The sequence below is a fragment of the Chelonia mydas genome, chromosome 20 (genome assembly GCF_015237465.2).
Source record: "Chelonia mydas isolate rCheMyd1 chromosome 20, rCheMyd1.pri.v2, whole genome shotgun sequence".
In the NCBI taxonomy this organism is placed as follows: Eukaryota; Metazoa; Chordata; order Testudines; family Cheloniidae; genus Chelonia; species Chelonia mydas.
The window spans coordinates 7,653,910-7,674,596 of NC_051260.2; the positions used below are offsets into that span (position 1 = coordinate 7,653,910).

The window sequence follows — 20,687 nt, forward strand, 5'->3', positions numbered from 1 at the left end:
CTGGGCTTGAAACCCAGGGACTATTGCTTGTTGTTGATTTGTATGTAGGTATTGGGTGTGAAGGGACAAAGTAAACCCAAAATAAAAATGGGGTAAGGCATCTGTCAGGCCAGAAACCCCTCTGTGGGCTCTGGGGGGGGGGGGTAGCCGCCTCTCTCCATAGCACAAGAAGGGTCAAGTGTGTGTGTTTGTGGGGGGGGGGGGGGGGGCAGCGTGTCACATCCCGGAGGGCTGCTCCGTGGGCCAGTGTGGCATTCACGGGCAGTTGGTGAGTCACAGGCCGGCCCGGGACGCTGGTGGCCTTGCGGGACACGGGCTCTTGCCCTGAGCGAGTTGTAACGAGCGGTGATTTCCATGGGAGCTGGGCCTGGACTTGGGGGGGGGGTGTCAGGAGCGGGGCAGCCCCGCGGTGGCAGGCAGGGAGCCCTTCCCCGGCATTGCTTCGTGCGGCCGCTCGGCGTCCCCGCGCTGCACGGAGCCCCGGCGGGCCAGGCCCCTGGTAAACAGCCGAGGCCAGGCTGGAGCCGAGCGGGGTGGAGGGCGCGGGCTGCGGCCGGAGCTCGGTAAAGCCGGGTCCTTCGGCGGCGGGGCGGGCATTGGAAGTGCTTGCGCTGGGGCGGGAGGGGGCGGAAGCGGGGCGGGGCAGCTCCGGGCACGCTGCGGGCAGCCCGGTCCGCTCCCCCGCCCCAGCTGGCTCAGCGTGTGGGGCGGGCAGCAGCCCTCCGCCAGCCAGGCCACTCCGCGGTGGGGTGCACAGCTGCAGCCCGCCGATCTGCCCCGCCGCCCAGCCGGCTCCGGGACAGCTGGTAGGGTGTGCTGGTGGGGGAGGGGGTGACCCCTGTCTGTGCAGGGCTCGGGGGGGGGGTGTGATCGGTGTCTGTGCAGGGGTGTGTATGGGGGGCGGGGGTTGGCTGCTCTTTGTGCAGGACTCTGTGTGTGTGTGTGGGGGGGTGATCTGTGTCTGTGCAGGAGTGTGTGTGTGTGTGTGGGGGGGTTGGCTGCTCTCTGTGCAGGGCCTGTGTGTGTAGGGGGTGTGTGTGTGATTGATGTCTGTGCAGGGTGTGTGTGTGTGTGTGTGGAGGGGTGATCTGTATCTGTGCAGGGGGTGTGTGTGTGTGTGTGGAGGGGTGATCTGTGTCTGTGCAGGGGGTGTGTGTGTGTGTGTGGAGGGGTGATCTGTGTCTGTGCAGGGGGTGTGTGTGTGTGTGTGTGGAGGGGTGATCTGTGTCTGTGCAGGAGTGTGTATGGGGGGGTTGGTTGCTCTCTGTGCAGGGCTCTGTGTGTGCAGGGGGTGTGTGTGTGATTGATGTCTGTGCAGGGTGTGTGTGTGTGGGGGGGGTGACCGATGTCTGTGTGGGGGTGGGGGTTGGCTGCTCTCTGTGCAGAGCTCTGTGTGTACGTGTGAGGGGTGTGTGTGATGTGTGAGGGGTGTGTGTGACGGGTGTCTGTGCAGGGGCATGGGGGGAGGCGGCGTGACCTGTGTGTGTGTTTGGGGGGTGGGGAGGATCAGTTCTGGGTTAGGGTTAGAGTTCTGTCTGGTTCTGTTCAATATCTTCAGTGACTTAGATGATGGCGCAGAGAGTGCACTAATAATGTTTGTGGACGATACCAAGCAGAGAGGGGTTGCAAGTGCTTTGGAAGGTAGGATTAACATTCAAAATGATCTGGAGAAATGGTCTAAAGTAAATACGATGAAATTCAATACGAACAAATGCAAAGTACCCCCCTTAGGAAGGAACAATCAGTTGCGCACATACAAACTGGGAAATGACTGCCTAGGAAAGAATACTGCCGAAATTTGGGGGGGATTTGGGGGTCAGAGTGGATCACAAGCTAAATATGAATCAACAGTGTAACACTGTTGCAAAAAAAGCGAACATCGTTCCGGGATGTATTCGCAGGAGTGTTGTAAGCAAGACTCAAGAAGTAATTCTTACGCTCTACTCCACATTGATATGCCCTCAGCTGAGTATTGTGTCCAGTTCTGAGCACCACCTTTCAGGAAAGATGTGGACAAATTGGAGAAAAGCAACAAAAATGATTAAAGGTCTAAAAACCATGATTTATGAGGGAAGATTGAAAAAACTGGGTTTGTTTAGTCTGGAGAAGAAAAGACTGAGGGGGGACATGCTCCCCATTTTCGAGTACATAAAAGGCTGTTACCAGGAGGGAGGTAAATTGTTCTCCTTAACCCTGAGGATAAAGCAGCAATGGGCTTAAATCGCAGCAAGGGCGGTTTAGGTTGGACATTAGGAAAACCTTCCTACCTGTCGGTAATTAAGCACTGGAATAAATTGCCTAGGGAGGCTGTGGAATCTCCATCACTGGAGACTTTTAGGAGCAGGTTAGACAAACCCCTGTCAGGGATAATGCTCCCTCCTGCCATGCGTGCAGGGGACTGGACTAGATGACCTCCCGAGGTCCCTTCCAGTTCTATGATTGGGGGAATTGGGAGAGGTGCTGCTTTGCAATGGCAGCACCAGTTGGTGATTGCTCTTTGGCCCATGGTAGTACTCAGAGCCATTTGGAGATCAGGCCTTATGGTGCCGGGCCCTGCACAAGCCCAGAACGAAGACGCTCCTTGTGCCAAGGAGCTGGGGTGCTGTCCCAGCGGCAGGGGTCCCTAGGTGTGCTGTGGAGCGAGGGGGGTTTCCTCATTAGTGTGAGGCGCTTCCTCCCTAGGTCGAATCCAGTGGTGTGATGCTGTCAGATGTCTCCAGCAGGAGCGCGCTCAGGGCTCTGTGGCTCAGAAGACCACAGAGCTGTTCCCTGTAGAGCTCTGATGGCCAGGCTGTGTGCTCTGAGGCTGGTTTGGGGCTCTTTCGGGAGGGCCGTGGTCTGTTTCCCCTGCAGGGCCTGAGTACGCGGTCTGCTCTGGAAAGTGCAGGAGTCTCTGCCACCCCCTTGTGACCGAGGGGATTGCTGGCTCTCTGCCCCATGCAGTGGGGTCCCCGGTGGGGCTGTTGGCTCACGGGATGTGGGCGCTTCCCTGGCTTGCTCCTTTGCACGGAGTTGGTGTTCACCACACAGGGTGGCATTAGCCAGGCCAACTGTTTCCCACCAGTTCCGATCAGAGGCTCAGTCCTGGCGCTGCACGGAGCCAGTTTGGTTCAAGTCTGAAGCTGGCAGGGGGCTTTTATACCCCTGTGTTAGTGAACGGCTGTGGGGCCTCGCTGGCACCATGGCTCGGGGAGTCCGTGGGGTCGTCTCCCCTCCACTCTGATTGTTTGTGTCTGAATTGACCCTCCTGTGTTTCCACAGGTGTTTCCTGGCTGTCCTGTCCATGCCAGCCCAGAGTGGCAGATGAACGCCGAGCTGGGCGGGTATTTAGCTGGATCCCACCTGCTCTGTTCTCTCCCAGCAGGGCCCCGATCCCAATACTGGATGGAGCGAGGGGAAGAGCTGCAAGTCCCAGATCTCAGCAAAGGCGAGGACGATGACAGCTGGCCGGGCCCCCAAACAGGTGAAGGATAAATAAGCCCAGCTGAGAGGGATGGGGGCAGCTGGGACCCCCGCCAAAGCCACCCCTGCAAGCCCTCCTGGCCCAGCTCCTCTCAGAGGTTGTCACCACCCTCTCCCTGATCTGTGTGCACCACTGCACCCATCCCACCACCTGCGCCAGGGCCCCCAGAACCAGATGAGAGCCATGTCTTGGCTCTCACTGAAAATGCAAATAATATTTCCAGCCTATGCAGAGGCAAAGAAAGGCTTGTGAACCTGATCTGGGTGGTGCTGATGCCTGCCTAAGTCTGCAGCAGCCTGAAAAAGCTGCAAGAGGTGTGACCACCCCCTTCAATCCCAGCTCGGAAACCGGCTCCAGGGAGGGGCGGGGCCACGTGGGTGGTGCCTGTCCTAGCTGGCCTCCTGTGGGGACGGCTCATGCCTGATTGCCCATTTGTTCCTGCAGGTGAGAGGCTGGCGAGTGTGGCTGGGACAGAGGATGCTGCACCGGGAAGGGGCAGCACCAGCACTGATGTGGAGCTGGTGGGGGGAGCGTGGCACAAAGACCCTGCTGCGGGGGCAGAGGAAGCTGTGCGAGGAGGCAGTGCCAGGGAGGAGGAGGCTGTGCCGGGAGGTAGCGCTGATGCAGAGCCGGCGCGGCACAGAGACCCCACAGTCAGGTGGCCCTTTAAATGCAGCGAGTGTGGGAAGAGCTTCCGGCAGAGCGCCACGCTGACAAGGCACCAGCTCCTCCATGCGAGCGAGAGGCCCTACGTCTGCACCACCTGCAGCAAAGGCTTTTGCGACCGCGCGGCGCTGGCCACGCACCAACGGGCGCACACAGGCGAGCGCCCCTTCCCCTGCCTGGTGTGCGGCAAGGCCTTCGCGGGCAGCTCGGCGCTGCTGGTGCATCAGCGTGTGCACACCGGTGAGCGCCCCTACCGCTGCGGGGAGTGCGGGCAGAGCTTCCGGCAGAGCGCCCACCTGACGCAGCACCAGCAGGGCGCCCACGCCAGCCAGCGCCCTCACACCTGTGGTCACTGCGGCAAGAGCTTCGGGCTGCGCTCCACGCTGGCACGGCACTTGCAGACACACAGCGTCGAACGCCCCCACGCCTGCCCTGACTGCCCTCGCCGCTTCCGCCAGCGAGCCCACCTGCTCCGGCACCGGCTAGCGCACACGGGTGAACGCCCCTTCCCCTGCCCGGTCTGCGGCAAGGCCTTTGCCCTGAGCGCCACGTTGCTGCGGCACCAGCTGGTGCACACGGGCGAGCGCCCCTACCGCTGCGGGGAGTGCGGGCGCAGCTACACCCAGAGCTCCTACCTGCGCCAGCACCAGCGCAGTGCCCACGCCGGCCAGCGCCCCCACGCCTGCCCGGACTGCGGCCGCGCCTTTGCTGACCGTGCCAACCTCCTGCGGCACCAGCGGGGCCACGCAGGCGCCCGACCCCACGCCTGTGCTGAGTGTGGGCGGCGCTTTGCCCAGCTGGCACACCTCCGGGAGCACGGGCGCACGCACAGCGGGGAGCAGCCGTTCCGCTGCGGCCAGTGCGGCCAAGCCTTCGGGCACCGTTCAGCCTTGGCTGCGCACCAGCGCGCGCACAGCGGAGAGCGCCCCTACCCCTGTGCCCAGTGCGGGTGCCACTTTGCCCAGCTGGCCAGCCTGGTGGAGCACCGCCGGCGGCACACGGGCGAGAAACCTCACGCCTGCCCCCGCTGCGGGCGCCGCTTCCGCCACCGCTCGGCCCTGCTTCGCCACCAGCGCTCCCACGCCGGGGCCTGCCCCTTCCGCTGCGGGCAGTGCGGGCGCGGCTACACCCGCAGCTCCAACCTCCTGCTGCACCAGCGGGTGCACGCTGCTGAGTGACATCTCAGCCCCCAGGACGTCCCTGGCAGCCGGTGACTCCCACCCCCCTCGTGCTGGAATGGGCCTGGCCTGGTCTGGCCCTGACCAGAGTCCACACTTGTGCATGGCCACTCCCCCGCCCACTGCCAGGAATGGGGGTGGCTGGGCCAGGCCTGCGTTGCCTGTCCAGGTACTGAGTGAGTGAAGCTGCTGCCACCAGTCATGGTTTCTCCAGCCCCAGGTAGCAAACATGGGGGCAGAGCTTCCTGCAGGGTGGGGCCCTGCTCAGGGGTGGGGCTTAGGGAATGGGGGCTGTGCCCAGGCAGTGCCTGACCCCATTTTTCTCCCCTTTTGCTGGCTGGTGCTGCCCGGGCTGCTGCTCCAGCACCCTGGGCCCTGCCGTGTGGCCCAGCCAAGCCAAAGCCCGCCCTGCAGCTGCCCAGATGTGTGCGGGGCTGGGGAACAGAAGCAGGGGGACGCCAGCACTCAATGCAGGCTTGTGGGAAAAGGGAGGGGCTGGGTGGAGGGATGGGGGGGCTGGCTGCCGGAGTAGCTTCTAATGAATTTTCTAAAATGTTTTGTTACAAAGTGAAAATAAACCTGTGAAATTCCCTGGGGCCCTGTGTCATGTCTGCAGTGGGCAGGCACTGGGCCCCATGGCCTGACTGCACCAAGCGCTCCCGAGGGGAATGCCAGCTGGGCACAGGCACCCGGTGTTGCTAGGGCTTCATTGGTGCTGCGACATCTTGGCTCCATTTTGGAGAAATGTCTCTCTGGGGGCTTTTGTTGCCACCACATTGTGTGTGAACATGGGCAGTGCCACCTCCCTGGTCCGCGCCAGTCACTCTGAGAGGAGCTAGCTGCCTCCCTCGTCTCAGCAGGGCATGATCCTTTGCAATGTCAGTGACTGTTTCGCTTCCCAGCTCTTAGCACTGCAGCGGGAGGGTTCTGTTCAGCTTGCAGCCCCAAAGCGTGCCCTCTCTTCCATCCCAGTTTCTCCGGCCGCCAGGTGGGACGGAGCTCGGTTGGCTCTGGTCACAATCCTGCTGCGCTGTGAGACCAGCCTGCATGAGGACACCGTCGTCAGCTGCCTGTGGAAATCACCAGCACGCTGTGGCCCTGCGCAGGCTCTGCATTTCCTCTGCCTGGAAGTGTCTAAAGCTGCTGCAGAATGGCCTGCAGCAGGCCTGGGTACTCCGGGCCTTGCTTATGGGCCCAGAGCCCCAGATCAGCTTTATGCCTCATCTGCCACCTGTGGGGTGGGACATGGCTGCAGCAGCATGGCCAGGCAGCCGCTGCCTGGTGTCAGCAAGGTGGGCTGACAGTGAGCAGAGGAGAGATGGCTTCAGGCCAGGGGGTCTGTGCCCAGGTCTGGTGGAGAGGGGCAGCGACTGGGTCTTGGCTTTCCGAGGAGCCTCAGCTCCTCATAGTTCCAGCTCCCTAGACCTGAACACTCCCTACTAGACAGCAGGCTGAGGGGCACCAGCTCTGCTGCATGCTACTGTGGGCCTGGTCACTGGCAGCAGGCGCCCTGGCCGTTAACCCCTGGAGCATCGATTCCCGGTGATGGGGCCTGCATGCTGCATGGGTGCCTTGGCCCTGGATTTAGTGTGAGCATCACGGGTGCCCAGCTGAGGGATGTCTCTGTGCTAGGGGGCTGGTGCCTGGGGGAGGGGGCTCTTGGGGGTTGCAGTCAGGTGGGGACCCTGCAGTTTGGGTCTCTGGGCAGGCCTAAGCTTTTCCATATAGTGGAGGCTTCCTAGAGCAAAGCCGGGGGACAGCTCCTGGACTCCCACTGGGCCCTGCTGGGAGCCAGACTGGGCCGCACCTCCTGGGCCAGAGGGAGGCCCTTAGGGCAGGTGGGAGGCCACCTGTGCAGTGATCCAAGGGCAGTAACTGGGGAGTAGCTGACAGGAGAGCCGGGCCAAGCAGCTGACAGGGGTGTGGGGCCTGCTCAGCCATGGCCAACTGCCCACCAGGTGGCTGCAATTTCTCCTTGCTGCTACTAGACCAAGGTTAATTGCAGAAGCTGGGGCTACACAGGTCCTGGTCCTTGGGTTGGGAAGTGACAGTGACCGCTTGGCCAGCGGATCTCATCGAAGAGCCTGTGCCGATACACACCCCCTAAGCTGCAGCTGGTCCCAGGCCAGGGTGTCCTGAAGCTCAAGCTGGCACCAGGGCCAAAGCCACCTACAGGAGCAGCCTCCAGGGCTTTGCTGGGAATTCCTGGGGCTCCCCAGTTGGGAGCAGTTGCAGTGCTGGGGAGGGGGGGCAGATTCACCTTCCCAGCTGCTGGCTGCAGGGCCCACGGGAGCTGCAGCCAGGTGGGCACAGCGGCAGGGAAAGAGTCCCACACAGCATGGATCTGCTGGGAGCTGATCCTGCACCACATGGGGGGGAGGGCGAAGGGCATGAGCAGGCACAGAGCCTGCCGAGCACAGGAGCTCGGCCCCAGTGCAGCACAGAGGATGGAGTTGGAGCCTCCTCTGACCTACCAGGCACCTGCCCCTGCAGTGAGTTGGGGGGCCAGGCCCCAGTTTCCTACATGCTGGAGCCCATGAGGGGAAGGGAACCGTGCATGGCTCAGTGGGCCCACAGCTTGGCAGGGGCTGCACCCACCTGTGGTGGGACACGACTCACGGTGTGAGGGAAAACAAGCCAACCCCTGCCCCAGCAGCAGAGCAGGGGCAGCAGCTCCTGAGCACCTGGCTTTCTTCTGAAGGAGCCAGCCTGGGCTGAGTGGGGGCCCGTGGAGCCAGAGGCCCACTCCTGTTATTCCCAAGCCCTCCCCTGGAGCAGGCTGAGCCGGCGGCCGCCCCAGGGGCCCCGGTGGCTGATCAGAGTTGGCCGAGAGTGACTGTCAGCCCTGCCCAGTGGAAGCTTTTATTCTGGCAGGATGGGCAGACCCCACCTCAGCCGGGCAGCCACGAGCAGGTTTCTTTTAAATAAAAAATAACAGAATCCCAGTGCCCAGGCCTCTCCGTGCCAGCCCCTGAGCCCCCTGCAGCTCCCACCCTCAGCAATAACTTAACACAAATAAGTAGCATCTAGGGTTATATTGCTCCCACCCTGGCCGCAGCTAGGATGTGGGGGCTCCATGACAGTGATAGGGTGCCTGGAGGGAGGTGCAAACAGATTCCCAGCAGCTCAGCCAGGAATGTGGGGGTGCCCAGGAGCTGGGAGGGGGCCATGCCTGCTGAGCCCAGGATTTGCTTCCCTGGGGAAAGGGGCTGCCCCAGGAATAGCAGCCTGACCTGGCAGAGTTACACACAGCCAGGGAGCAAGGCTCTGGCCTAAATCACCCACCAACCCCTGGCCATGGGTCCCCTGGCTTCCCCTACAGGCTAGGCAAGCTGGGGCTATAGCAGGCTCTGCTGATCCCTGATACTGAGTGCAGGGCCCAGCCCTGCCCCCCAGGAAGCCCAGGCCCTCTCTAGGGGTGGCAGGTGGGGCTGGGAAGGAGAAGCAGCTGTAGGAGAGATGCTGAGGGGCATGTCCCACAGGAGCAATGCGGAGGAGGGCAAGAGGGAAATGACACTGCCCCTATACCCAGTGCATGTAGGGGAGGAGGGAGAGCCAGTGTTTTCTCCAAAGCACTCAGCCTGGGTGGGGGGACATAGGACTCCCAGGTTCTGGACTCAGTGTGGTGTTCAGGACCCCAGGTGGCAATCCAGGGGAAGAGAAGCCGGCAGAAGCTGGGGTTGGACCTAGAAGGGCTTGGGGGCATCTGCCTCACCCCATCTTGCAAACCCCCCCTCACCTGAGTGGGTCATGCAGCAGTACGCGGCCAGGAGCTGAGCCCTGGCACCCAGCAAGGAGCGTGCAGGCATAGGGCCATGGGGGAAGGGTGCATGGTCCTGGCTGCCAGCTGCACCCCGTGGCCCTCCATGAGGCAGGCAGAGGGCAGGCGAAGGGAGCAGCAAGGAAGGGCCATGGGCCCTCGTGTGTGTGGCGGGGAGGGGGCTGGGGTAGGCCTGCCCCAGCATCCTGCCCTCATCCCCACCCCCTACCAGCAGAGGCTGCTGGACTGGGCCCTGCTGTCCCTGGAGCGATGCAGGGCCTTGGACCGAGCAGCATAGTGTTATACCAATAAAATAAAAACCAGCAGGATCTTATTAAAGGGGAAAAGGCAAAATGCCACATTTATTGTGAATACAGAAAGAATCATAGTAAGCAGTTAGTTATAGCTGTAACATTCCATTCAATTTCATATTTATTCACACACACACACAGAGGTTCTGCAAGGTTGTTATCATAGTTACCAGCCTTAGAGTTGCTCATGCCAAGCCACTGGCCAGGTGGCCTGGACATGAGGAGCGAGCAGGGCCTTGTCAGATGCACATCTGACGCTCCTGGAAGGTGGTTTGCAGAAGCAGACCCCAAAGTTCTCACTTTCTAGAGTCCATTTTTATAGGAATTTCTTCTTAGGCCAGTCTGTGGGAATTGCTTCATCATGCTGTGGCTGAATCAATCAGCAGATGGCACATTCCTGACGGCTCCGTGCTGCCAGATGTTATCTTGTTCTTTGGTTCTCCCATTCTTGAGGCTGTTGGGTGGATTCCAGTCTGCCCTCCGGGGGTCCTCTGCTTATTTCCACTTGACGCCTTCTTCAGCTGATGGACACTGGATTCTTAGGCTGGCACCTCCCTGATCATTCAGTTATTATCCACACCAAGCATCCATCCACATACATCCGCTATCTCTATTTTAATCACAATTGTTAACAAAGCGAGATGAATGCAACAAAAGGGCGGGGAGTCTCTGGGTGCTGTTTCTGTTGTTACAGAGTATTGCTTTGAGTCTCCCTCCGTGTGAGTAGTTGTTGTTACAAAGAATTGCTTTGAGAACAGACTCTGTCTTAGAACGTACTAACACAATTAGCAGCTTGCAAGTTTCACCCAGAGAGGGAGAGAAACAGTACCAAAAACCAAAAGATCTCTTAATTAGTAATACCCTGGAATTTAAACTATGGGGAATCAAACTCATTTGTGATTTAATACAGAACTTCTTTAATATGCTCTAACAATAGGCCTGCAACTGATACAGCGGTTAGCTGAGGGCCCCCCTGGAACTGCAGCAGCACTGGCCTGGGTCCAGTACTGGCTGATGGAGAGTGCTGGGCCTAGTGGCCGCCACTCCACCCGGCGGTGCATCCAGGCCAGGTCCCACTGTATACTGGAAGATGCAGAAGGGCTGCTGACCCCAGCAGAACCCTGGCCATTAACGGAGTGGAACCAGGCTGGCCTCAGGACTCCAGCAGCAGATGCAGGCCGGGGGGATCTAGCGCAGGATAGGCTCCAGTGCCCCAGCTACATGCAGGCCGCAGTCTCCAAGTGCCAGCCCTGGGCCTGCAGGCTCCATCTGTCCCAGTGCGGGAGCAGGCGGCTGGGCTCACTCCTGGGGCGGGGAGACGCGGTGCCGCAGACTCTTCTCCTCATCCTGGAAGGAGAAGACACCGTGTGACGGCACAGACCCAGCCCTCGGGGAGAATGGGGCCCAGCCAGCCACCAAGGGGCAGGAGGGGGCAGCAGTGCTGCTGTCATGATGGGCCCTTGCCCCCAGGCCAGAGAGCTCAGGGCCAGGAAGGACCAGCAGGACGAGTGTGAACTCAGACTAGAGCCCAGTCAGTGGCTGAGCGGAGAACATACACAGGGCCTCTCCCTACCTGGGCACAGCCCATGGCCCAGATTGGGGCCTCCCACCCTCCCTGGCCAAGCGCAGCCCCCAGCCTCCCACACCCTGCTGAGCACAGACCCCACCCTCCCCCCAGATCAGGACCTCCCACCCACCCCAGGCCGAGCACAGACCCTCCCCTGGCCCCCCAGATCGGGGCCTCCCACCCTCTCCACCCCTGCCCGAGCACAGACACCCCCCTCCACCAGATCAGGGCCTCTCACCCCCAGGCCAGTGCAGCCCAGGGCCCAAATCAGGGCCTCCCACCTCCCCGCCCCCAGCCGAGCACAGACACCCCTCCAATCAGGGCCTCCCACACTCCCCACCCCCAAGGCCCAGGCTATCTGGACTCACATAGATCTCATTGAACTTGCCAAAGTCCATGGTTTTGAAGCGGTCGATGGGTGGGCGAATGTATTCGCAGTAGGAGGTTGACTTTACTACCTCCAGCTGGCGCACACATGACACATAGGCCAGGCGTGACTGGATCTCCGCCATGTCGGGCACCTGTATGTTTGTGGGAAAAACAGGAGTGTCCTGCAAGGGGCTGGATCAGCCCCACCTGGGACAGCATCCCGGGGCAGGAGGCTGCAAGGGACAGTCTCTCCTTCTTTCTGCAGGTCTGACTCCCCTCCAGCTGGCTCAGTCCAGCTGAGTGGCTGGAGCCGGATCCCAGCAACTGCTACTGGGGCATCAGGAGTGACTGTGCCCAGCCAGCCTGAGGGAAGCCACCTGGCTGCCGAGGCAGGCCCGCATGCTCAGGCAGGAGCAGCCCTGGGAGGCAGGGGCTGTGGTGGAAGGGACCCTGCCAGCACCAAGGGCTGTCGCTGCCCTTGGGGTGGAGGGCAGAGTCACAGAAGGGGAGAGGGATGGTGAAAAGCCCCAGCCCTGGGTGGCTGGGGCCCGCCTGCCTCCCCTCACATGCCCCCCCGGCCTGCAGCATGGGATGGGTGCGGCCCAGGTGGCTGGGGGGATGTGCCCGGAGGCAGCAGGAGAGATGGGGCAGGTTCCCATTGGAGGGGGCTCTCAGGCACAGAAGCCCCCAGGGCAGGGCAGGGCTCACCTTGACCTTCTGGGTCCTGAGAGGCTGTCGCCGTAGTTGCAGAGGTCAGTCTCGTCCTGGCTGCCCACGTCGATGGCGACCACCATTTTGGCGCCCAAGGTCCGGGCAATGTCCGCTGGCGTCAGAGAGAGCGCGTCAGGGCGGCGGCCCGGCAGGGAGTGGCACTGCCGGCTCCCCATGCTCCTGCCTGTTGCCATTAGGGCAGCTCCATGCCCCATGCCCCAACCCACAACCACAGCTGGGGAGCAGGGCAGAACCCCAGCCACAAGCAGGAGGTGGGGAGCAAAGCCAGGTTTGCAGCAACCATTTTTCTCCCTTCACCCGCATTTGCGTGGGAGGCATGACCAGCATGAGAGCGGGCGGGGTACGTGGGGGTGGCTCCGCAGCACCAGGGAGTCCAGGGGCCCCTTCCCACTAGCACTGCCCAACTGGCCAGGCGTGGAGCTTCCCACTGCAGGGTCCAGCATGGCCAGATCTTCCCCATCCCCCCTCTGACTTTCTCTGTGTGAAGTGCAGGTCCAGCTCACCCAGCCTCCCCCGGCTGGCTCTGTTCTGCCTGGGAGCTCCCCCTCCATGGCACATTCGGAGGGCAGTAGGAACCCGCAACTCGTCCCAGGCAAGGACCCCTGGCCAGACAGGCTGCAGCAGGACTGTCCCACGCTGAACTCTGGACTCCAAGCTGCGACAGGGACAGCCCATCGCCGTGCTGGGGAGGGCCCAGTGCAGCTCCAGGGGCAGAGCACAGCTGCTGGAGCAGTGTGTAAATGGCTGTCTGCCAAAGACCTGCTGAAGGCTTCACCCAAGTCTGTGACTGCCAATGGGTGCAGTCTCTTCTGTTAGGCTCCATGGAAGGAGCAATTAAGCCCCTTTATGGAATGAGGTAACTAAACAGAAGCCATTGCCCAAGGCCCTGGGTGGGTCACATGGCAAGGCCAACCATCAGCTGAACTGTGTGGGCTGAAGGCTTCCCTGTAAGTTTTTGTAATATTTTTTTGAAAGTGTGTGACTCAGTGTCCCTATTGTGTAATGCCACCCCCTGGGTATGAAGGGGCTAATCACTCCTCAGGGGCAGGGAGATGAGCTGTGGGTGTTACAGAGGCAGGTCTGCGGTGGTTTGAATGAACTATCAAGAACTGTCCCCACATGGACAAAGTTGCCTCGGAGACACCCTGAGCGGACAGTGACTGTCACAGACTGGGAGCTGAGGGGAGCCCCGCAGGACAGCCGCGGAGACAAAGAGAGCAGGTGTATGTGTGTGGAGGGGGTTAAGATGGCTGCTGCCCAGCCGGAAGATTGAGAATGCAGGCGGATTGGAGCAGAGGCTACTGCTAACAAAGGCTCTGAGCTCAGACAGACTCGAGCCCCTCGGTCCCAGAGTCCAGGTGACTAATGATGAGGGCGTGGTCTGAACAGGCTCTGCAGTGTCACTGCCACTCCCTGCTGGCTGCATTGTTGCCAAAAGGGTCGAGTCTCTCACGGGGTCTACACTCAGCTGGACTCACTGGGGAGCCCCGGCGAGAAGCGGGGGGGCTGGAGCCTGAAGTCTCAGAGTCGTGGGGCTCGCCCTTGCAAAGAGGAGGCCTGAGGCCTAGCACAACCATAGGGGCATCCTGAGCATGATGGGCACCCTGGGACACCAGGGCAGAGGGGGGACTGGTTGAAGCTGTGAGGACCTGAACACGAGCAGCCGGCGGCAGTAGTAGTGGTGGGGGTGGCCATGACGGGGAGCAGAGACAGAGCTCTGGGGGGACAGGACAGGCAGCTGGGAAATCGGGACCAAGGAACGTGCCTGCTGCTGTTTGCTCCTGCTGCTCCCATGTGAAAAAGGCTGGGGGCGTTCTCAGTCCACAGACAGAACCACCTGGTTCTCCCTGTAGGAGGAGGCCCCGGCAAGACCTCACTTCACTGGGGCTGAAGGGGAACAGGGACATTCCAGGGCCTGACAGGCCCACGCTCAGCCCAGCTCCTGCATGTAGCGATGGGAACCGCCACTCGTGGAGCCCACTCGGCCCAGGGTTGGTTTCCTTCTGCTGAGCATCAGCAACAAGACTGGTGCTAACGTAACCCTTCTGCCCGTCAGAGTTGGCAGCAACAAGGGCCGGGTTCAATATCTAGGGGATCCATTCCAATAACACAATGGAAACCGGCTCGAGCCCCCACCCAGTGACCTGGGACAAATATATACCACCCCTGCTGGGCGCCTCCAAGAGGCAATACTTCCCCTCTCGCAAGCACCTAGTCTGAGTGTAGCAAAAAGCCTTTTAATAACAGAGAGAAACAATGTGGCATTACGTTGGGGAAACACCACCAACAGGATTCATAACACAACCCATGAGCAAAAAACCCACCCCAAGCAAATTGGGGCATGCCCTTTCCCTTTGGTTCTTGAGTCCAGCAACCCCAAATCACCCAAAGTCCCAAAAGTCCAATGACCCAAAAGTCTCTGTCCCTGGTCAGGGCAGCCCCAAAAGTTCGAAGGTTTATCTGCAGAGCTTTACCTCCCAACCTGGGTGGAGATGGGGGCGGGGGTAATAGGCACCTTACATGATCTGAAGCTGAGCTCCCCACAGCTCCATAGGCCTTTGCTCCGCTCCGCCAGCCGCCCCACGAACTGCTTCACTCAGCTCCGCGGCCCACCAGTAGCTCCCGCCGTCCCATGAACTGCTCTGCATCCCACCAGCAGCTCCCGCCATCCTATGAACTGCTCCACCAGCCTGTCCACAAGGCACTCCAGCTGTCTGCAAACTGCTCCACAATATATCTTCAGGCTCCCCCGCTACTTAACACAACACTCAGTGATTTCAGCTCCCCCCTCCTACCTCTCCAGGGAGCCCTCAACCAGCACCACCACCACCTAAGTGCAAGGACGGAACGCTGCCCCTTGTCCGCCCCAGCCCCGCCACACGCACCCCCCTCCACCTGCCTCCCCCAAGAGCCTCCAACCACCACCACCTGAGTGCAAGAACAGAACGCTGCCCCTTGTCTGCCTCAGCCCCAGCCTCACCACACACCCACCCACCCCCATAGCAGGCCCTCGCTCCACCCAGAGCTCCCAACCACCACCACCCAAGTGCAAGGACAGAATGCTGCCACAGCTCCCCCCACTCACCCAGAGCTGCCCCTGCTGCTGCTGCTAACACGCCATCCAGCTGGCCCAATGGGGGTGTCAGATGACAGGAGGGCCGCTCAGGCCAGACGTGAGGGGCAGGGGGCAGCAAGGTTAGTGTGTCCCATAGCCCCATCTTGTGTTCTCCCCACACAGTCAGGGGTGGGGGGTGTTACCAGGGGTTAGTGAGTAGCAGAATTGTTACAAGCAGGGAACAGGGGAAGAGCCAGACAGTGACCAAGTGGGCAGCAGAGTGTGGGAATGGGCAAGGGGGAAGGGAGGGACCAGCTCTGACCAGGAGCAGCGTCAGCAGCTCTTGGGCCTGGGTTCTGCTGGCCCAGGCTGGCCCTTGCTGCCCCCAGAAAGACAGGAATGGTGTTTGGCCGCTTGGGGATTCTGGGCCCTGAGGCCAGGTGATTAGGGGGAGCCAGCAGCTCCTGCTGCCACGGGCAGAGCCCTGGGTGGGGGAAGCCCCCAGGCTCTGGTGTTTGGCCCCAGTCAATTCGGGCTGAGTGCTCCCTATAAGGGGTGCCCCAGCCCCTGGGAGAGCAGCCGGGGTCGCTGCCCCAGGACAGCACTGCTGCGGAAGGAGGGGGTGGCCCAGAGCCTGGCTTTGCCTCCAGCCCAGCCCTGGCAGCAGAGCTAGCGCCCCCTGTGCCACCAACAGCAGCTTCTGCCCTGGCTCTCTCGCAGGGGTGGGGGCAGACGGGGCGGGGGGGTCTCTCCTTTATTTCAGCCCATCACTCCTAATTAGACCTCTGGAGCCCTGCCCTGACAGCCCCTGCACTCCTTTCAGCCCTTTCCTGTAACATTATCCTTCTCTGCAGGGCAGGGTGCCGAGGGGCCCTGCCAGGTGTGGGGGCAAAGGGGACAAGTGCAAAGACATTGAGATGGCCATGCCCAGCCCAGTCCCTCACTGTGTTAGTGGATGGCTTGGCAGTCGGGTGGCCCATGCCAGCTGATGTGGGCTAGGGGTTACAAGCACTGCTTCCTGGGGGGCAGGGGGCACTCTCTAGAGCAGGCGATAACCTGCTCCCATCCTTAGAGACATCGGCTCAGCACCTGAGGGCCGGCAATGCTCAGCTAGGGTTGCCAACCCTCCAGGTTTGGCCTGGAGTCTCCCGGAACCAGCATCGATCCCCCGGCGTCTACTGAAAGCCATCCAGGAGATTTTGATAGGCTATTTTAAGGAAACGACATTATGTCATGTTGGAAAAAAAAAATCTCCCGAAATAGCTTCAGTCAGAGTAGGCCTCCCTAAGCTGAGCCCAGGCCTGGCCTGGCCACGTGGACCCATCGAGCACACACACAGCAGGGCTCTTTGGAGAGAGCCAGCAGGGGCCGAGACAGGCCAGTGAGGCCCGTTACTCTCAGCAACCAACCAGGCTCCACCCCACAGGCTGCGCTCCTGGCTCAGGGTGGGGGGCAGGGAGAGGCCTCTGGCTCTGGGCCCTCACATGAGCAGGATGCTGAGGACTTGGGCCCCAACAGCCAGGGCACCATGCACCTCGTGCAGCCTGGGACACGCCACGGGTGTGGGGCGCAGGCGCTTACCGTCCTTGTGCACCCGCATGGCCGAGGCTGTGATGTCCGTCGTCACGTTGAAGTAGGGGAGCCACAGATCCTGCAGGGGCATAAAGGGCTAATCAGAGACGTGTTACAGCCCAGGGTGCTGCTGTGGGGGCTGTGCAAGGCACCACGCCCCTTGGGCAAGGCCGGGCTCCAGGGAACACCGCTGCCAGCAGGGAGCGTTGCTCAGGGCTGCCCAGCAAGAGGCTACTTTGAGTGTTCTGCACCAGGACCCCCGCCCAGCTTCCGGGATCTCCCTACCTCAATCTGCTTGTCCTGGAAGACCTTGCTGATGCTGGTGTTGAAGGCTGAGCCGGAGAACATGGAGGTGATGGGGTAGGTGAGGTCCAGAACCGTCTCAAACACGGAGTTCATGCTCTGCAGGAGGAGGGCGAGGGGTCACTCCGCGGGGGGCACGGCCCAGCACAAGCAGTGTTCGGAGTCCAGGCTTATGGGGACAGGCAGGGAGGATTGTCGGGGAGCCGGGAGCGAGCCTGAAGCTCACAGGACACTCACCCACTGCATGTGGCTGTGAAGCCGGCGGTGCCCTGGAGCAGCCCCTCCACTTGGCATGCCAGCCCCGGGATTGCTGGTGGGGGTGTGGCATGTCCTCCAGCCAAAGCACTGTGTGCCAACTAGCATGACGGCTTGTTGCTGGGGATGTTGCGATTCCCACCGGAACCCCCCTGCTGCCCGAGCCTGCTGCATGCGCAGCAGAGGCTGCCGTGCCTAGCAGCACGATGCTGCGGCGCGCCATGGGGCTCTCCGCTCCAAGCCAAGCAGACGTCCCAGGGCCAAAGGGAGGACAAACCCCCACAGCCTGCAGGCTTGCCTCTGAACCCACAGGGCAGAGCTGCACAGCACGGGCAGGGGGCAGAGACGCCTGCAGCAGAGAGAGCCTGGAGGGTCTCTAGGCCCCCTCAGGCAGAGTGATCAGGCCCCAGTGCATGCCGTGACGCCCAGCTCCCAGTGCAGCCCTGGGCCTGGCTGCCAGCGGCTGTGGGGAAGGCTGGGTCACGGGATGGCAGCTCTGGGAGGGGCTGGTTTGGGGAGTTCTCCTGCTCCCACCCTCCCAAGTCTGGCCCTGCCCCACAGCACACCCACCCTGTGTCTGCCCCACCCCACAGCAGGCCTTGCCCCTCGCCTTGGCCCATTCACGGGCACGCTGCTTGGTGCGCACAGCACTGCGCTCTTCAGCATAGAGAGCCCCGATGAAGGAGCCAATGGATGTGCCCCCGATCAGGTCAATAGGGATCCCGGCTTCCTCCATGGCCTTGATCACCCCGATGTGGGAGCAGCCCCTGGTGGGAAGGGTGGGGTCAGAGACCAATGGCAGGCAGGGAGCCTGTCCCAGGGCCCATCACACAGCCCCAAACTCTGCAACCTGCCACGCAGCTGCCATGCCTCCATCAGGCCAGGCGGTCTGCAGTGGTGCTCCCAGCATGCACTGCTCCGGGCAGGGTGCTGGGCAGCAGGGTCACTGTCCCAGCCCCACTCCCACGGCTCTTATTGGGAGGCAGTGTTCGTGTACCAGTAGGGACATGGGGCTGGGAGCGAGGATTCCTGGGTTCTATCCCCGGGTTTGTCCCCCCAGCCCACTGTAAAGCTGGGGTTGTAGATGCCTACGGCCCCCCTTTGGGGGCTGGCTTGCGCCTGGGTGCAAAGGAGTGCCATGGGAATTCAGTGCCCCAGCCAGGCCCTGTCTGAGCCCCTACCTGGCCCCTCCTCCTCCCAGCACCAGGGCAATGCTGTTGCCGGTCAGGACCCGTGCCAGGCGGGAGAAGTCGCTGTGCCGGTCAGCATCCTTCTCGAAGACCTTCGCATACATCTCCCTCTGCAGGGCCAGGAGCAAGAGTCAGACCGGCTGCCACCCCCAAAGGCTAGCAACCCCCATACAGCACGCATTCACCCCCAGAGCCCACCCCACAGCAACTCCTTCCCACACACACAGCACCCTCCCACCCCCTTATAACAGGGAACCCCCTGGCTCTGTACCCCGCACTCCAGAGAGGTCTGATGCCATCACAGACCTATGCCAGGCTGGCATCAGACTCTGCCCAGGTTAATGCGATGGAAGGCAGCAGAGGCACCACAGGGACCAGACTGGCCTGGGGGGTCTTTTCTGAGACAGCAGCTCTGTGCCCACCCCCATGGGGTCTTGTCTTCCTTAGCACAGACAGCTTCGCCCTGTGGCACCATGCTGCACCAGCCCAAAGGGTCCTGGGGATGAGAGGGACAGTACCAGCTTGTTGGGGCTCCGGCGGGAGAAGACACGGCGTGGGCACTTGATGTGAAGGTGTCCTGAGCACCAGCTGCGCATGTTGAGCCACTCAACGGTGCGGGAGGGGCTGGGGCCGTCCCCCCGGTGCAGCAGAATCAGCTGCTTCAGGGCACGCACGGCTGTGTTCTCCAGCATCTGCCCCAGCTGCAAGGGCAGAACAGGGGCCCCTAGAATGAGCCAGCTCCCCAGTGGAATGATCCCCGCCCCAGCACAGCACACACAGCCCCATCCCAATGCACAGATGCCCTCCCCGCCCCCCACGAGCCTCCATCCCTGCACGACGTACACCGCCTCTGCACAGCCCCCTCAGCGGGCAATTCCCCCTCCCCCCCTCCCAGCATGAGCTGCTGCAGCCCAACCCAGCTCATAGCCCCCCCCTCAGGATGAGCCCCCCACCCCTGTATGGCACGCACAGCCCTCCCCAGCAGGAGTCTGGAGGGAAGTTGCAGAAGGGACTTGGAAGCTGGTCACAGATTCCCACACCAGAGAGGACCACTGTGATCATCAGGTCTGACCTCCTGCCTGACACAGGTTAGAGAACTGCCCCCAAGGATTCCTAGAGCAGATCTTTTAGACCAGTGACGCTCAACCTTTCCAGACTACTGTACCCCATTCAGGAGTCTGATTTGTCTTGCGTACCCCAGGTTTCACCTCACTTCAAATCTACTTCCTTACAAAATCAGACATAAAAATACAGAAGTGTCACAGCCACACTATTACTGAAAAATGGCTTCCTTTCTCATCTTTACCATATAATTATCAAATAAATCAATTGGAATATAAATACTGTGCTTACATGTCAGTGTGGAGTGGACAGAGCAGTATAAGCAAGTCATCTTCAGTATGAAATTTTAGTTTGTACTGACTTTGCCAGCGCTTTTTATGTAGCCTGTTGTAAAACTAGGCAAATAGCTAGATGAGTTGATGTACCCTGGGAAGACCCCTGTGGACCCCCAGGGGTACACGTATCCATAGGCGCCGACTCCGTGGGCGTTCCGAGGTTGGGGCACCCACAGGGAAATATTAGTGGGTGCTCTGCACCCACTGGCAGCCGAGCTCCCCTCACCCCCCGCCCCACCTCCTCCTCCTCCTCCTCCGCCCCCTCCCCGAGCGTCCCTGCCACATCCCTGCTCCTCCGCCTACCTCCCAGCGCTTCCCACCTGGCCGCCACCAAAGAGCTGTTTGGCGGCGTTAGCATGTTGTGGGAGGAGGGGGAGGAGCGGGAACACAACGCGCTCAGGGGCGGAGGCGGGGAAGAGGTGGGGATTTGGAGAAGGAGTTGGAATGGGGGCAGGGCAGGGGTGGGGCCTCATGGAAGGGGTGGAGCATCCAAGGGAAAGAGGGGAAGTTGGTGCCTATGCACGTACCCCTGGTTGAGAACCACTGTTTTAGACAACATCCCATCTTGAATTTAAAATGGCGAGTGATGGAGAATCCACTGCCACCGCTGATCAGTTGTTCCAATGGTTAATCACTCTGTCTGTCTCCTCTCTGACTTTGTCTAGCTTTAAGAAGAGCCCTGCAAAACCGCGGATATCTGCTTTATATCTGGGGATGTGGCTATCAGGGGACCATTTTCCAGGCTTGCGGCTCAGATGCAGATACAGATGTTGTTTCTGCGCAGGGCTCCGCAGAACATGCTAAGCCAAAGGGAGGGGCTGTCATCAGCCCTCAGGCTCCAGCTCAGCTCTCTCAATCATATAGGCCTA

General features: G+C 61.0%; 2 protein-coding genes across 3 annotated transcripts; one reads left to right on the forward strand and one right to left on the reverse strand.

The window, feature by feature from the left end:
- The first annotated feature begins 622 nt into the window (after positions 1-622).
- Positions 623-6,938, forward strand: LOC119564307 (zinc finger protein 883). Its single transcript, XM_043533015.1, has 4 exons — positions 623-806; positions 1,559-1,641; positions 3,365-3,463; positions 3,908-6,938. Exons 2-4 carry the CDS (start codon positions 1,593-1,595, stop codon positions 5,305-5,307), a joined length of 1,548 nt encoding a protein of 515 aa, XP_043388950.1. The 5' UTR covers positions 623-806; positions 1,559-1,592; the 3' UTR covers positions 5,308-6,938.
- An 8,087-nt stretch (positions 6,939-15,025) lies between these two features.
- On the reverse strand, positions 15,026-19,126 carry PNPLA6 (patatin like phospholipase domain containing 6). 2 transcript variants are annotated; one of them, XM_037884182.2, is made up of 6 exons: positions 18,940-19,126; positions 18,413-18,531; positions 17,842-17,998; positions 16,959-17,075; positions 16,683-16,752; positions 15,029-16,308 (listed from the first exon to the last, which is right to left on the reverse strand). In XM_037884182.2, exons 1-6 carry the CDS (start codon positions 19,111-19,113, stop codon positions 16,277-16,279), a joined length of 669 nt encoding a protein of 222 aa, XP_037740110.1. In that variant the 5' UTR covers positions 19,114-19,126; the 3' UTR covers positions 15,029-16,276. The 2 variants fall into 2 exon arrangements, with proteins under 2 accessions (XP_037740109.1, XP_037740110.1); XM_037884181.2 differs by having other exon boundaries at positions 15,026-16,752.
- Between the last annotated feature and the right edge of the window lie 1,561 nt (positions 19,127-20,687).